The sequence below is a fragment of the Lactuca sativa genome, chromosome 4 (assembly GCF_002870075.4).
Source record: "Lactuca sativa cultivar Salinas chromosome 4, Lsat_Salinas_v11, whole genome shotgun sequence".
NCBI lineage: Eukaryota > Viridiplantae > Streptophyta > Magnoliopsida > Asterales > Asteraceae > Lactuca > Lactuca sativa.
In genome coordinates this window covers 278,335,134-278,352,182 of record NC_056626.2, presented here as the reverse complement: position 1 = coordinate 278,352,182, position 17,049 = coordinate 278,335,134, and the positions used below count along the sequence as shown (strand labels likewise).

At 36.7% G+C, this 17,049-nt stretch overlaps 1 protein-coding gene across 1 annotated transcript; it reads right to left on the bottom strand.

The window, feature by feature from the left end:
• Positions 1–14,595: 14,595 nt before the first annotated feature.
• On the bottom strand, positions 14,596–16,678 carry LOC111889488 (uncharacterized). The gene is made up of 2 exons (XM_023885637.2): positions 16,001–16,678; positions 14,596–15,915 (listed from the first exon to the last, which is right to left on the bottom strand). The coding sequence occupies exons 1-2, from the start codon at positions 16,676–16,678 to the stop codon at positions 14,596–14,598; spliced, it is 1,998 nt and encodes a 665-aa protein (XP_023741405.2).
• Between the last annotated feature and the right edge of the window lie 371 nt (positions 16,679–17,049).

The following is a 17,049-nucleotide window of genomic DNA, read 5'->3' as shown; positions in this document are numbered from 1 at the left end:
CACATGTGATTAATAAGCAACATTCAAATGATTTACTACTCATTATCCGTTTTACAAAACGGATTTCTTCAGATGATTTCCATAAACGTTTTATATGTTTAAAACTCCTTATTAAACGGTTCAATATACACTGTATGTTTCATTTCAAACCCATTTACAATTGTGTTTCAAACAAATGTTTCCTTATACTTAAACTGTTTTATCAAACAAATGTTTTCAACTCGTTTTATAGATTGACATCAAGTCGATCTTTTCTTAGATAGTAATCATGTTCAAAGGTTTTACAAAACTTATTTTATGCCTATATATTGTCAATTGCATGCCTATATATGTATAGTTACATAAGAAATGTTTAAAAGACTTAGGAAGGCTAGCCGCCTTATTTCCTTTTCGCCGTTGAGATGTGGTCTGGTGGGGTACCGGGTATCCGTCCGCAGGTCGTTTAAATATTAGTTATGTATCATGTGTACATATATAGTCATAAAGGTTCTTCCAGATAGTTCAATACCCTTGGGTAGCAAGGGTACACTCTCATGTTCATACGTACCGGTTACATTACTAGTAAGCTACCATATGGGTAGTTTAGGAAGATACTAGAACTATTATTAGAACGCGATATCATACAATGAGTCAGTTCATTCATGAGTCAATACTTGCTGGATAGAGAGGGAACACACATTACAGCTAGCACACGCAGAACATTATAGTACATTACTATACATGCTAGATAGAGAGAGAACACACATTACAGCTAGTACACACAGTACATTACTATACTATTACATAGATATGTTACATGATTACGCTTACATGAGTACGTTTACATAGATACGTTTACATGATATAGTACTTGTATGATGTATTTACTTGAAGTTTTTGAAGTTATAATCATAGGTGTCACACATGTTCTTAAGCTTTTGATTCACATTAGCTTGAGTGTAGAGTTGCTTGAAGATGGCCTAGAACTCGGCGAGTTGTATGAACAACTCGGCGAGTAGGTTGAAGATAGCCTTAGACTCGGCGAGTCTGTTCTTGGACTCGGCGAGTCTTGTCGAAGAGTCCCAATATTTTCTGGTTGAGTCGAGAATTGGCGAGTCAAGGGATGACTCGGTGAGTTGTGGGCGAGTGGACTCAGAGTTGTTGGACTCGACGAGTGTCACAACTAGAAATTTTGTGTCATGTAATCTATACACTCAAGCTAATGTGAATCAAAAGCTTAAGAACATGTGTGACACCTATGATTATAACTTCAAAAACTTCAAGTAAATACATCATACAAGTACTATATCATTACAATACATTACTATACATGCTAGACAGAGAGAGAACACACATTTCAGCTATCACACGCAGAACATTATAGTACATTACTATACATGCTAGATAGAGAGAGAACACACATTACAGCTAGTACACACAGTACATTACTATACTATTACATAGATATGTTACATGATTACGCTTACATGAGTACGTTTACATAGATACGTTTACATGAGTACGTTTACATATACGATGATAGGACAGACATCACTAGGTGCTATAGCATGGAACAAGTTCAGGATCTAACTATACCAATGAATCACAACGCATTGTGATCGATAGTTATGTTGGGTATACATGATCATAGCAATGTGGATGTTCACGGCTTGTATACATGCAGGGGTCGTGTATAGGTCCCAAAATCTCTTTGACAGGGGAGCGTCTAGCCTGGGATCTAGCCATCACATTACGCCTTATCCCTCAAATAAGGCAAAATAATACAGAAGTAGTCACTTATTACAAATACTACAATACTTACCATATTACCATAGACTTAAGGTAATTAGTACAGTTGTAGTTCGATACTACACCATAGTACTATTTCATTTTTCCAATTACATTCACTTCGTGAACATTCACACGATTCACGATAATGTAGAAACTATATTTTTGGTTAATGATAGTCGGATTTGGGATAATACACACTCTTACAAGAGACACACACACGGATACTAGATGCCTTGGTAGAAGGATACTTTTAGTAGGAAACATAGGGTTTTCTAGGATGTTCAAAACGTTTTCATATTTACAGTTCATATACATACAAATACTTACATTTCAAATACATACAAATACTTACATACAAATTAAGACACTAAAATACTTATGATCTCACCAGCTTTAAAGCTAATACTCTCTTTCAAAATAACTTGTATCCCCAGGTCAATCATAGACAGGTACGGATGCAAGGTTCAGAGAAGATGGTGCTCGTTCAAGACTCATCTTTCATTTTGATTTATGCTTTAGTGTCTATCATATTTTGACAGAACTGTCACACCCCAAAACCATGAACGACGGAAACGTTCTGGGGCGGAGGACGTCATGTACGGCGGTATCACAACAATGAAAAGTAGTAAACAAGCAACAACATCATCCATTGCATTAATAATATAATTTTAATACAAGTGTGTTCTGTCAAATTATGATAGACACTAAAGCATAAATCAAAATGAAAGATGAGTCTTGAACGAGCACCATCTTCTTTGAACCTTGCATCGGTACCTGTCTATGGTTGACCTGAGGATACAAGTTATTTTGAAAGAGAGTATCAGCTTTAAAGCTGGTGAGATCATAAGTATTTTAGTGTCTTAATTTGTATGTATGTATTTGTATGTATATGACATCCTAGAAACCCTATGTTTCCTACTAAAAGTATCCTTCTACCAAGGCATCTAGTATCTGTGTGTGTGTCTCTTGTAAGAGTGTGTATTTTCCCAAATCCGACTATCATTATCCAAAATATAGCTTCTACATTACCGTGCATCATGTGAATGTTCACGAAGTGAATGTAGTGGGAAAAGGAAATAGTACTATGGTGTAGTATCGAAAAACTACAACCGTACTAACTCCCTTAAGTCTATTGTAATCTTGTAAGTATTGTAGTATTTGTAATAAGTGACTACTTCTGTACTAATATTGCCTTATTTGTGGGATAAGGCATAATGTGATGGCTAGATCCCAGGCTAAACGCTCCCCTGCCAAAGGGATTTTGGGTCTATACACGACCCCTGCATGTGTGCAAGCCGTAAACATCCACATTACTATGATCATGTATACCTAATATAACTATCACAATGCGTTGTGATTCATTGGTATAGTTAGATCATGATCTTGTTCCATGCTATAGCACCTAGTGATGTCTGTCCTATTATCGTATATGTAAACGCACTCATGTAAACGTATATATGTAAACGTACTTATGTAAGCGTAATCATGTAAGCATACCTATGTAATAGTATAGTAATGTACTGTAATGTTCTGCGTGTGCTAGCTGTAATGTGTGTTCTCTCTCTGTCTAGCATGTATAGTAATGTACTGTGTGTGCTAGCTGTAACGAGTGTTCTCTGTCTGTCTAGCAAGTATTGACTCATGAATGAACTGACTCATTGTATGATATCGCATTCTAGTAATAACTCTAGTATCTTCCTAAACTACCCCTATGGTAGCTTACTAGTAATGTAACTGGTACGTATGAACATGGGAAGGTACCCTTGCTACCCAAGGGTATTGGACTGAACTGGAAGAACCTTTATGACTATATATGTACACATGATATATAACTAATATTTAAACGACCTTAGGACGGGTACCCGATATTCCACTAGACCACATCTCAAGCGCGAAAAGGAAATAGGGCGGGCAGGCCTTCCTAAGCCTTTTAAACATTGCTTATATAACTATACATACATAGAGATGCAATTGATAATATAAATGCATAAAATAAGTTTTGTAAAACCTTTGAACATGATTTCTATCTAAGAAAAGATCGACTTAATGTCAATCTACAAAACGGGTTGAGAGTATTTGTCTGGCAAAACATCTTTAAATACAAAGAAACATTTGTTTGAAACACAATTGTAAATGAGTTTGAAATGAAACATACAACGTATAATGAACAATTAAATCAGGAGTTTAAAACATATAACACTTTCATGAAAATCATTTGAAGAAAACTATTTGGTAAAATGGCTAATGAGTAGTAAATCATTTGAACGCAGCTTATTAATCACATGTGATTGATATAATAACTAGCATGATTCTACTTGTATCCCCCCATAAAACATTTAAAAACATTTAAAACATTGATTAAGGGGTATGAACTCACCGATTGTGAGTGGTACGGATGAACTCAAGCTGTAGGATTACTAGGTGTCAAGTGAAGTCTTGAACACACTCTATGATCCTAGTTAACATATAATAACACATATATGTATCAAATTAGTCTATAAATAACTAATAAACAAGTCAAGACACCCTAGGACATGCTAAACACCTTTATCAAGTGTTATTAGCCTCTAGGATTTCATCTAAGTGTTGTAGGGAAAAGCTATTGAGTGTAGGGTTCAAGGAAAACTCCATAATGGGGTTCATGGCCCTAATGTCACTAAAAAATGAGTTTACGGTCATAAACTCATGATTTTACGGCCGTAAGCTCATACTTACATGACCAATTGATGTTAGAGGCTCTATAAGTCCCTAAGAAGCATTTCTACTTAATGGCATGGTCTTTGGAAGAGTTTAGGGCATTATATAACTCCTTTGAGGAGTTTACGGCCCTGGGACCAAATCCCCTTGGAGATTATGGCCGTAATCTCCCTTGGAAGGGTGTTTTTGGTGCTTTCAAGTCCCTAATTTAACTAAGAACAAATCTAGGCTAGTGTCCAATGCTTTAGAAGAGTTTAAAGCACACTTTGGCCCCTTTGGTTGGAGTTCACGACCCTGGAACTTCTTGCGCCGTGAACACCTTACTCTTGGTGTTCTAAGGGTGTTTTTTAGTCTTAAACACATTAGGGTACAAGTCTAAGCTAGTTGCATGGCAAGAGGAGGGGACTAGGGCATCATTTGACCCCTAAAGAAGGGTTTACGGTCCAAGATGTTCTTGGGCCGTAAACTCTTTAATCTAGTTGTTTTCTTATGATTTCTAGTGTATTAGACACATAACAAGCTCTATAACACACTTAGATAGAAGTACTCATGTTTTGGGATGAAATTCCGAAGATCCTTGAGAGAGAAATTGGCTTTTCTCTAGTTGGAAATGTAACAAATGAAATAATTATGGCTCAGAATCATATATATACTCCTGGGGTTTTTGGCAGAAAATATTTTATTCCGGCATTGAATTCTAATATCAACGAGTTTTGGAATAACAGAGTTGCATAATACCCTAGTGCAACCTCTCTCCTGATATCTCTTCATGTGTAAATCCTGAAATACTCAAACTTATACCAAAAGTCTGAAAATTTACTGCAACTGTTCTAACTTCTATTGACTTGATATGTTATACAGAATGGAAATTTCGGGTTGTCACGTCATCCCCCTGTTAGAGGGAATTTCGTCCCGAAATTAGAATTTAGGTAAGGAAGTAGGTATGAATGATCGAGTCATGAGGTGGGAACTTCCTAATCGATTGGTTCTCGCACTCATAAGTGAATCTGGGTTCTCGATTGGTATCCCAACGAACCTTCACTAAAGGGACGTGGTGCTGCTTCGTCCGCTTGACCTCTCGGTCGAGGGTCACTACGGTTCTTTCACGAAGGCGAGGATCTCGTTAATCTCGATCTCGTCGAGTGGGATTACGAGAGTCCTGACGGAAAGGTACGGTTTCAAGATCGAGACGTGAAGGGTAAAATGTACGTTACTGAGTTCGCGGAGTAGATCTAGTCTGTGAGATACATGACCGATTCTGGTAAGAATCTCGGAGGTACTGACTATCTTGGATTTATCTTTTCACGCGATGCGAAGCGTATTAAGCCATTCCCAGAGTGAGTTTTCCTAACGAACTTGGTCTCTCACTTGGAATTTCCAAGGTTTCTTTTCCTTGCTTAACTTCCCAGTCAGAGGCCGTAAACTCTTTAATCCTTATGTTTTCCTATGAATTCTAGTGTTTTAAGCACATAAGAAGCTTTACAATACCACTAGATAGAAGTACTCACTTTCCGGGACAAAAGTCCGAAGATCCATGAGAGAGAATTTGGCTTTTCTCTAGTTGGAAATGGAACTAATGAATAAATATGGCTCAGAATCCTATATATAGTCCTGGGATTTTTGGCAGAAAATATTTTTATTTAGGCATTGAACTCTAATATCATAGAGTTTTGGAATAATAGAGTTGCACAATACCCTAGTGCATCCACTCTCCTGATATCTCCTTAAGAGTAAATCCTGAAATACTCAAACTTATACCAAAAGTCTGGAAATTTACTGCAACTGTTCTAACTTCTATTGGCTGGATATGGTTTGTACAGAATGGAAAATTTTGGGTTGTCACAAGAACACACTTGTATTAAAATTATATTATTAATGCAATGGATGATGTTGTTGCTTGTTTACTACTTTTCATTGTTGTGATACTGTACATGGCGTCCTCTGCCCCAGAACGTTTCCGCCATTCATGGTTTTGGGGTGTGACACCTACCTTATCGGTTCCCTGAGAATACAAGTGATTTTGAAAGTGTATTAACATTTAAGTTGGTGACTTCATAAGTATGTTCGTAATTGAAAACCATCAATTTGCTCCTTGAAAATGTAAATATGATTTCCCAAAAAATCCTATATTTTATGTTGTATTTTTTTGTACTCAAAACGTGTAATTGCTATTGTGTGACAACCCGAAATTTCTATCTTGTACAAACCATTCCCTTCAATCTAAGTCAGACTCGTTTCTGCTAACTGTTAGCACTGTTTAGAGTCTATCTGAGCATTCTGAGCTTAGTACATCAAAGGAATCAATGTTTGGAAGTGTCAGTTTAAGTTCTAAACTATATAGTAAATTGTAAACATCCTCAAAAGGAGTTTACGGTCAGGAAGCTTAGAGCTTATGGTCATGGTGACCGTAAACTCCCTATATATACATAATTCATGATCATTTTGATCATTTCTTTCCTTTCTAAGCCTAGAATCCCGAATTCTCTCTCAAGTATCATAAGATCTTCATCTTGATCTTCCAAATATGTAAGAATTCTTTCCTTTGATTTGTTGTTACATCTCTTTATCTAGTGATTATGCATGATTTCATCCGTGAAATCTCTTTATTTTGATAGATCTTTAAGTGTTCTTCATTTCACCAAGAACACCAAGAACACACACTAGTGTTCTTGGATCCTAATCACCCTTACAGGCTTCTAATAAGTAAGTACACTACCCTTAGCTTGATATACGCTTGAATCACTAGTTAATCACCTTGAAAAACATCATTTTTAGCCAAGAACAAGATGTTTACAGTCTAAGAGTATCTCCTTAGACTGTAAACTCTAATGAAAGGTGCCTTAGAGACCTTAAACCCTTCCTAAGGTTAAGCATGGTCCCTAGAATCTGATGCCTTTTATTGAAGCCCTTGAAAACCATCATTTAAGAAAGATTTGGTGAGTTTGCGGTTGGATTGCCTTAGACCGTGAACTCCATGACTGTAAGGCCATTAGACCGTGAACCCAAGAACCGTGAACACTTGGACCGTGAACTCCAATGGTCATACCATTTTGACCGTTAGCTCACTTGGTCATGCCATTTGGACCGTAAACTCTCTAGGGTGGCCATATACCCTAGTTATGCAATCATATGTGATATTATCCCTTCAATCTAAGAGTTTTCTAGTCTATTAGGGTGTTATCCCTTATAATTAGATGCTTATGTGTATCATTATATGATAAATAGGATCCGTGTTTGTGCTCAAGTCTTCACTTGGCACTTAGCAACCTATACCACTCGTTCATCCAAACCACTCACTACATGTGAGTTCATAACCCTTAATCTACCCTTTTAAATGATTTTAAATGCTTTTATGGGGGGAGGGATTACAAGTTGAAACATTATAGTTATTATATCAATCACATGTGATTAATAACTATCAAACAAATGGATTTACTATACTTTTAGCTGTTTATCAAAGAAACTACTTCAAATGTTTATCAAACACTTTTTCGTGCTAAACTTCTTATCAAACCTGTTCTTATACGCCAAACTGCTTTTAAATCATGTTATAAATTGACATCAAGTCATCATTATTTATTATTAAACTCTTCAAATGTTTTACAAAACTTCTTTTTAAACTTATATATTGTCAAATGCATGTCTATATATATAGTTATATAAGTAATGTTTAAAGGACTTAGGACTGATAACTTGTTTTATTTCCTTTTTCTCGTTTGGATGTGGCCTTAGGGTATCAGTTATTTGTCCGAATGTCATCTAAATATTAGTTATATATCATGTATATATATGTACATATATAAGTACTATCAATCAGTTTAGTACCTTTGGGTAGCAATGGCATACCTTCATTCATTCAAACTACAGAAATTACTAGTAAACTATAATAGGTATAGTTTAGGAGAATACTATCATATACAATTACTATAACAAGAAACAATACTTACTATAACGAAAAACAATACATACTATTACGAGAAACAATACATACTATTATGAGAAACTAAGAGAACATACTATTATGAGAAACTAAGAGAACATACTATTATGAGAAACAAAGAGAACATACTACATACTAGACAGAGAGAACATACGTTACACTAGTACATACAATACATATACAAGAATACTATAACATAAATGTGAGCCACGGTTTCGGGGCGTGGCATCACCTATCATGTCTCGTTCTGTATCCAAAATCTCCTAGAGGGAGAGCGTGAATTTGTGTATAGATCTATACTGGATTGACTATCCTACACCTTGTTGTTCGCTACAGTGGGACTTGCAAGTCTACGGGTGCCAAATGTCATTTCTTCTGACATCTTTCATCGTCGTGTTTTTAGTCGATAGTATGGTACAATGATATCACATTATGCCTTAAATAACAATTGGTTTAAGGTAGTTGGTACAACAGTAGTTACTATAATACAACACTATAGTACTTTATTATTTCCCCATTGCATTCACATTGTGATATTCTCACATAAGCTGAGATGTAAAAACTATATTTTTTGGTTAATGATAGTCACACTTGGGAAAATACACACTTTAACAAGAAACAAATATACAAAACATTTGATGCCTTGGTAGAAGGCTACGTTTAGTAGAAAATATAGGATTTTCTAGGAGTTACAAACATTTACTACAAACATTTACATTGAACATTTACAAATGTTTTCATCAAACTTATACAAACATTGACACTAAAATGCTAATGAACCACTAGCTTTAATTAATGAACCACTAGTTTGAGTATTTCAGGATTGATGACATATATGGATAGCACCAACATTGGTGATGGAAGTGAAATGTCAAGTAAGAGTGACGTGGGGATGAAGTCCACCCATGTTATCTACGCGAGAATTGGGGTAAGAAAATAATTATTAGACGAACTATCTAGATAATTATTTAGAAAATCTTCATTAGTTACATCACTATTTGTGAAGTGCATACCAGTTATATGTAATCGAAACATGATGGGCCTTCGAATAAGTGACCTTAACTCCAAATTTACACATAATAGGGGTAAAGCAAAATTTTCACAGATTCTAAGTCTATAACATCCTAGTTACATATAGCCTTAGTGTATCCACTTAGCAACTATCAACTTAGTAATGAAGATCCCGTTTTAGTTATCAAGTATAAAGTACCTATAGTAACACCAAATACTCCTATAATATTTTAAGTTTAATGTTATGTTCTACTGTTCTCATTGTGGTACTGTTGGTAAGATTTTAGACTTGTTGCAACCACACAACTACACTTAGGCACATGCTAGTCAACCCTCGGATAATATAGTTGATCAGGCTATATCTTCCCAATTTTGACTATATGTCTCTAAGTCTACCTGTGTTGCCCAATAATCGTAATTCTTTTGTACTGTCCTAGTGACACTGATTTTAGTATGAATGCAGGCACGAATACCTAATTAAATATTTTACTATTTAAAGTATAAACTCTTGGTCAGAGTATTTTTGATCCCTATGTATTTATAGTTAGTATATCTTTTATGGGTTGATATACTTAATTCACTATAAACAATGCTCTGATACCAATCTGTCACACCCCAAAACCATGAACGGTGGAAACGTTCTGGGGCAGAGGACATCATGTACAGTATCACAACAATGAAAAGTAGTATACAAGCAACAACATCATCCATTGCATTAATAACATAATTTTAATACAAGTGATTGATATAATAACTAGCATGATTCTAATTGTATCCCCCCATAAAACATTTAAGAACATTTAAAACATTGATTAAGGGGTATGAACTCACCTGTTGTGGGTGGTACGAATGAATTGAAGATGTAGGATTGCTAGGTGTCAAGTGAAGTCTTGAACACACTATATGATCCTAGTTAACATATAATATCACATATATGTATCAAATTAGTCTTTAAACAACTAATAAACAAATTCAAGACACCCTAGGACATGTTAAACACTTTTAACAAGTGTTATAAGCCTCGAGGATTGCATCTAAGTGTTGTAGGGACAAGCTAGTGTGTGTAGGGTTCAAGGAAAACTCCTTAATGGAGTTCACGAACCTAAGGTCATCAACAAAGGAGTTTACGGTCGTAAACTCATGGTATTATGGCCGTAAGCTCCTACTTACTTGACCATTTGTTGTTTTGAGGCTTTTCAATACCCTAAGAAGCATTTCTACTTAACGGTAAAGCCTTTGGAAGAGATTAGGGCATCCTTTAACTCCTTTGAGGAGTTCACGGCTCTGGGACCAAACCTTTTGGAGATGTAACAAATGAAATAATTATGGCTCAGAATCATATATATACTCCTGGGGTTTTTGGCATAAAATATTTTATTCCGGCATTGAATTCTAATATCAACGAGTTTTGGAATAACAGAGTTGCACAATACCCTAGTGCATCCTCTCTCCTGATATCTCTTCATGTGTAAATCCTGAAATACTCAAACTTATACCAAAAGTCTGAAAATTTACTGCAACTGTTCTAACTTCTATTTACTTGATATGTTATACAGAATGAAAATTTCGGGTTGTCACAGCAGGTACACCCACATGTTTTTGAGAAGACGGAGCTTTTTAGAGTCGCGTCTTTTAATACTTTTGTTATACCTTTTGATGTCATACAACTATGTTATGAACATATGTTAATACAATATTTTATCAATGTAATAGTTGTGTTTACTTTGATATGTATTATATAATTGTTGTGATACTGTACATGATGTCATCCGCCCCAGAACGTTTCCGTCATTCCGGTTTGGGGCAGTGACAGATTGGTATCAGAGCATTGTTTATAGTGAACTAAGTACATCAAACCTTACAAGATATACAACTATAAACACTATGGTGCCGAAACACTCTGAACTAAAAGTATACTTTTAAAATATAAATATTTTACAAGAAGTATAAGAATATACATACACACTAGAAACAGTATCACAATAAGAACTACATAAAAGTATTTGGGATGAGTTCGACACTACAGTTAAATTGAATAGTTATATAATCATATCCTGGATAAATATAACCTGATCAACTATATTTATCCGAGATATGACCAACATGTGTTTGGGAGTGACTATGGTGTTGCGACAAGTCTAAAACTTACCAACGCTATATACAAAGAGAAACACTAGAACCAAACATAAAGATAAAATACTATAGGAGTATTTTTATGGCACTATAGCACCATACAAATTCATTACAAGTATTACTCATTCTCACAATTGAAAGTCTGCAATTACTTGCTTATGTAGTAAACCTTTATTGTAGATCGCTGATAATACACTATAAAGTCATGTTATAATGCATTTAGGACTAAGATATATCTTGTTCAATATCACCTGACTCATGACCACAATAGATGACTTATCGTCATTTCCTCTTGAATCTTTTTAGAAAAAGATACCTCCAAAGAAGTCCAACAGGAAGAAAACCAACCCTCCAACAAATCCACCACCGCCACCCCCTCCTCAGTATGACCCCACTGTTTTCCAAGCAGCAATGACAGCCGTCATGGCTGTCATGATGTCGCAAATCCATGCAAGTGGTACCAGCGGGGCGGGTAGTGGTGCTAACCCTTCCAATCAAGGAGACAGTCATGGACACCCGAGGGAGTGTTCATACAAGGACTTTACGAACGCGAAACCCAAGTCCTTCGATGGCACTGAAGGTGTCATTGCTTTAACCCGCTGGTTCGAGAAAAACGAATCAAACTTCGAAATCTATGTGTGCCCCGAGACAAGTAAGGTGAAGTTTGAAGCATGCACTTTCACAGACAGATCCCTCACTTGATGGAACAGCCAAGTCAAATCCATGACTCTTCCGGTAACCAATGCCATGAGTTGGGATGATTTGAAGGAGTTAATGTTGGTTGAATACTGCCCGAGGGGCGAGATGCAAAAACTTGAACAAGAACTCTGGAACCTGAAGATGAAGGGTTCTGACATCGCTGCATACACTGTTAGGTTCAGTAACCTGGCTCTACTGTGACCCAAGATGGTCACCCCGGAGAGCTAGAAAGTGGAGAGGTAGATTTGGGGACTAACTCCCCCGACGCAAGTAAATGTCTTAGTTGCCAATCCACTCACGTTTGATAGTGCCAAACGTCTGGTAAAGACATTAATAGATCACGGAGATCACTAAGATTCTGAGTTATCCGCTTCCCAACCACCTAAAGAAAGTGGTGGAAAGAAAGAGTTCTGGAACAAACGCAAGGGCTAATCTTCGCAGGAGCCCTCCAAGAAACAGCAAACGGTGGCAGTTCATGCTGCTACCATCCTTGCTGTTGTTCCCACTACTCCAACACCTCCTAGCTGATATGCTGGGAACTTCCCATTATGTAAAAAATGTAACTACCACTACACGGGAGCTTGCAGAGAAATGCTTTGCAAGAACTGCAACAGAAAGGGGCACACCGCCCATTTCTGTAGGACGCCCGTGAAATCGACCAACTAGGACACTAGTGGAGGGGTAAGCGAAGCTTGCTATGGATGTGGCGAGACATGTCACTAAAAGAAGGGACTACCCTAAAGCAACGACTGCTGGCAACACAAGGAGAGTGCTATCCATGGGCCAGGAGGAGGCAGTCATAGATCCTACCGTAATCACTGGTACGTTCCTCCTCGACAACTCTTATGCATGCATTCTCTTTGATAGTGGCGCAGAGAGGAGTTTTGTTAGCCATAAATTCAAAAACTTACTTAAACATAAATCCCAACCTCTAACCAAAACATTTACCATCGAGATGGCTAACGAAAAGAAAGAAAACACTAATGACATATTCATAGGATGCATCCTCACTCTAAACGATTATTCCTTTCCAATCGATCTTATGTCGGTTTCCATAAAAAGCTTCGATGTCATCATCGACATGGATTGGCTAAGTCCTAATCGGGTTGATATCCTTTGCTATGAAAAAGCCATTCACCTCAATATGCCAAATGGTGAAGCCCTTGTTATCTATGGCGACAAACCCAGTACTAATCTTCGCATCATCTCGAGCATCAAAGCCCAAAAATACCTGCAAAAGGAGTGTCACGCATTCCTAGCTCATGTAGTCAACGAAAAACAAGAAGTTAAAGACCTCGAGAGCATCCACAAAGTCTATAATTTTCCTGACATCTTCCCCAAAGATCTTCTAGGAGTTCCTCCCGAACATCAAGTCGACTTCCGAATCGACTTAATTCCCAGAGCTACCCCCGTATCATCTAGCTCCAACGGATATGTTGTAATTATCTAGCCAACTCAACGTACTGCTAAGTAAAGGATTCATTAGACCAATCCTCTCACCCTAAGGTGCACCGATCTTACTCGTTAAGAAGAATGATGGATCTTTCCGAATGTGCATAGACTACCGTGAACTGAATAAGCTTACCATTAAGAACTGATACCCACTTCCATGAATAGATGACCTCTTCGATCAACTCCAAGGAGCTAGCTACTTTTCGAAGATAGACCTGAGATCAGGGTATCACCAATTACGAGTTCGCGAGAATGATATTCCCAAAAACAACTATCAGAGCTCATTATGGTCACTATGAATTTGTAGTAATGCCCTTTGGTTTAACCAACGCACCCGAAGTATTCGTGGATTTAATGAACAGGGTATGTCGTCCCTTCCTAGACAAAATCGTGATAGTCTTCATAGATGATATACTCGTCTACTCACGAAGTAAAGAAGAACATAGCCAGCACCTGAGACAAGTATTAGAAACCTTAAGTGTGGAAAAGTTTTATGTGAAATTCTCAAAGCGAGTTTTGGATTAGGAAGGTTAATTTCCTTGGTCACGTGGTCAGCGAAGAAGGCATACACGGGGACCCCTCCAAAATAAAGGCAAAGGCAATCGAGAACTGGTCAGCTCCTAAAACTCCCAGATAGATGTTTGAGTCCAACCGTTATAGAGTTAACTCTATTGTGTAGCTCTTGTTAAGTTACATATTGCGGAAACTAAATAATTTTAGAAGGTTAGGTTTTAACTCTATTGTGCAGCTCTTGTTTGAGTCCAACCGTTGTAGTTAGTGGCGGACGTAGAAAGTTGTCACAGCAGTGGCACAATTTTTTTTGTCCGAATATAATAACATAAAAAAAAGTAAAAAGTACTAGTACATCAAATCGATCCATTACATCTTAATATCTAAATTTGACATCTACGGGTACATATTTTTTGAAACCGATCCATTACATCTTCGATCTTCACTTTCATAAGTGCTTCTTTTTCAACATAAGAAATCATGGCATCGTTCAAAAAATCATCACCTATTTTGTTACGCAAATCCGTCTTCAAAAAATTCATCGCTGAAAAACATCTTTCAACCGTTGCGGTTGCAACGGGTAAAACCAAAACCAACTTCAACAACCTATAAACCATAGGATAAGACCGATGTTTCCCCGTTTCCACCATCAAACGAGAAAGGTCGGAAATTCCTTGCAAACTAGTGAACCGGTCATCTTTATGCAAAGCATGATAATATATTTCAAGTTCACCATCAAGTTGCATCCTCTCCGCATCATCAAAATCTTTTGTGTATAACTCACTCAACTTTAACAATTTTGTTTTGTTAAATTTAGCAAATGAATCACAAGGACTCAAAGCCCCCATGTATTCTAGTAATTGGGTGCTAAGTTCACTAAATCGGTCCCCGAATTCTATAATTTGCATATCCATGACGGTGTTGAAAATTTCAACTTCAAAATGAAATTGATTAGTAACTTTAGTCTTACGGCCTCTTGATGTGACATAATTTTCCGTCATATCCACAATATTAATATCATGTTTTTGACAAAAAGAGAATACCTTCGATAAAAGTTTAGCAAACCCCGTGTCTCTTAAAGACTTCAATGCGTCCATTGTCCCTCTAACCAAAGAAGTCGCTTCTAAAATATCTTGATCCTTTTTTTGAAGATGCTTTGACAATACGTTCGTGAGGTGTAAAATTTCATACATCAAATGTAAGTAAAACATGAAATCTAACGTCTTGAAATATTTTAAGATACCAAATGCTTGATTTCGGTTACTTAAAGTGGATCCTTCCTCTTCGACATAAGCAAGAACATGACGAACCTCCAGAAATAAGTTCATCAAACTTGTGCTGGTTTTGAAATGTGAACCCCATCTTGTATCTCCTGCTCGAATAAGAGAGCTCTCTTGGTTTAACCCCCTTCCAGTTTCAAGTTCACCATTTCCAATTGACATTTGCACCCTTTCTCTTTGACTTTCCCGTAGCATGTCTTGTCTTTTACATGAACCACCTACCACATTAACCACCAAAGAAAGTTGCTCAAAGAAATCATCAACACCATCATGCTTCTTTGCTACACCCACAATAACTAACTGAAGTTGGTGTGCAAAGCAATGCACATAATGCGCTGAATCATTATCTTGTAAAATCAAAGCTTTTAGACCATTAAATGCACCACGCATATTGCTTGCCCCATCGTAACCTTGTCCTCTTACCTGATAAAAAAAAGATAATAAACATTAAAGCGAATAATATTCAAATAAAATTCTTAATAAGGAAGAAAAAAAATGTTATATTTACCTGAGACATACTCAAATTGTTACGGGTAAAAACGTCATCTATGGCTGCTTTAAGAGTCAAAGAGGATGTATCCTTCACGTGCACCACTCCAATGAATCTTTCCTTCACCACTCCACGGTTGTCGACATACCTCAAAACTATGGCCATTTGTTCTTTTTTTGATACATCACTCAATTCATCAACCAATAAAGAAAACACATCTTTACCAATTTCTTTGCAAATATCTAAAACTATCTCTGTTGAAAAGCATTCAACAATTTGCTTTTGAGTCCTCGGGCACGTCACTTGATTATTTTGAGAAGCATTTTCTAATGTAACATTGCGAATGCCTTCATTATGGTCTCTCAAGAAAGATAATAACTCCAAGAAAATCCCTCTATTAAGAGAGTCACTCGACTCATCATGACCCCGAAATGGTAAACCATTTTTCAATAAAAATTTACAACACCAAATTGAAGCACCTAAACGAAGTTTATAATTACTCTCCTCAATCTTGGTTTGCTTGTTGAAGGCTGCACTAATAGATTGTTTTTCTTTCAATAAAAATTCACAATTTTCTTTTGCTTTGTGATGAAAACTATCAATACCACCCATATGATCTCTCAATGATTGTCTTTTATTCCAACTATCAAAACCTTGTGAAACAAATGCATCTCTCCCATGTTGTTTTCCCACCATGTCTCCACATACATAGCAAAATAAACAAAATGCTTTGTTCTCTTTTATGCTATATTCTAACCAATCAAAGTCATCAAACCACTTAACAACAAAACGTCTTTCTTTTGAACCTATTTTCTTTGAAGGGAAAATATGACCCCTTGGTTGACAAGGTCCTTGAAGCAAATATGCCCTCCTTATTTCATCTCTTTGATTTGGATGGTAAGTTGTAATCTTTGGTCTTACACCCGGGTCTTTTGGAAGATCTTTCAATTCAACATTTGTAATTGGAGTAGTTGTAGGTTGTGGATTTACATTAGAAACCGAAGGGAATGATTGATTAGAAGGACATGCTCTTTTAGAGGATGCTTCAAAACTTAAATCATTGGAGC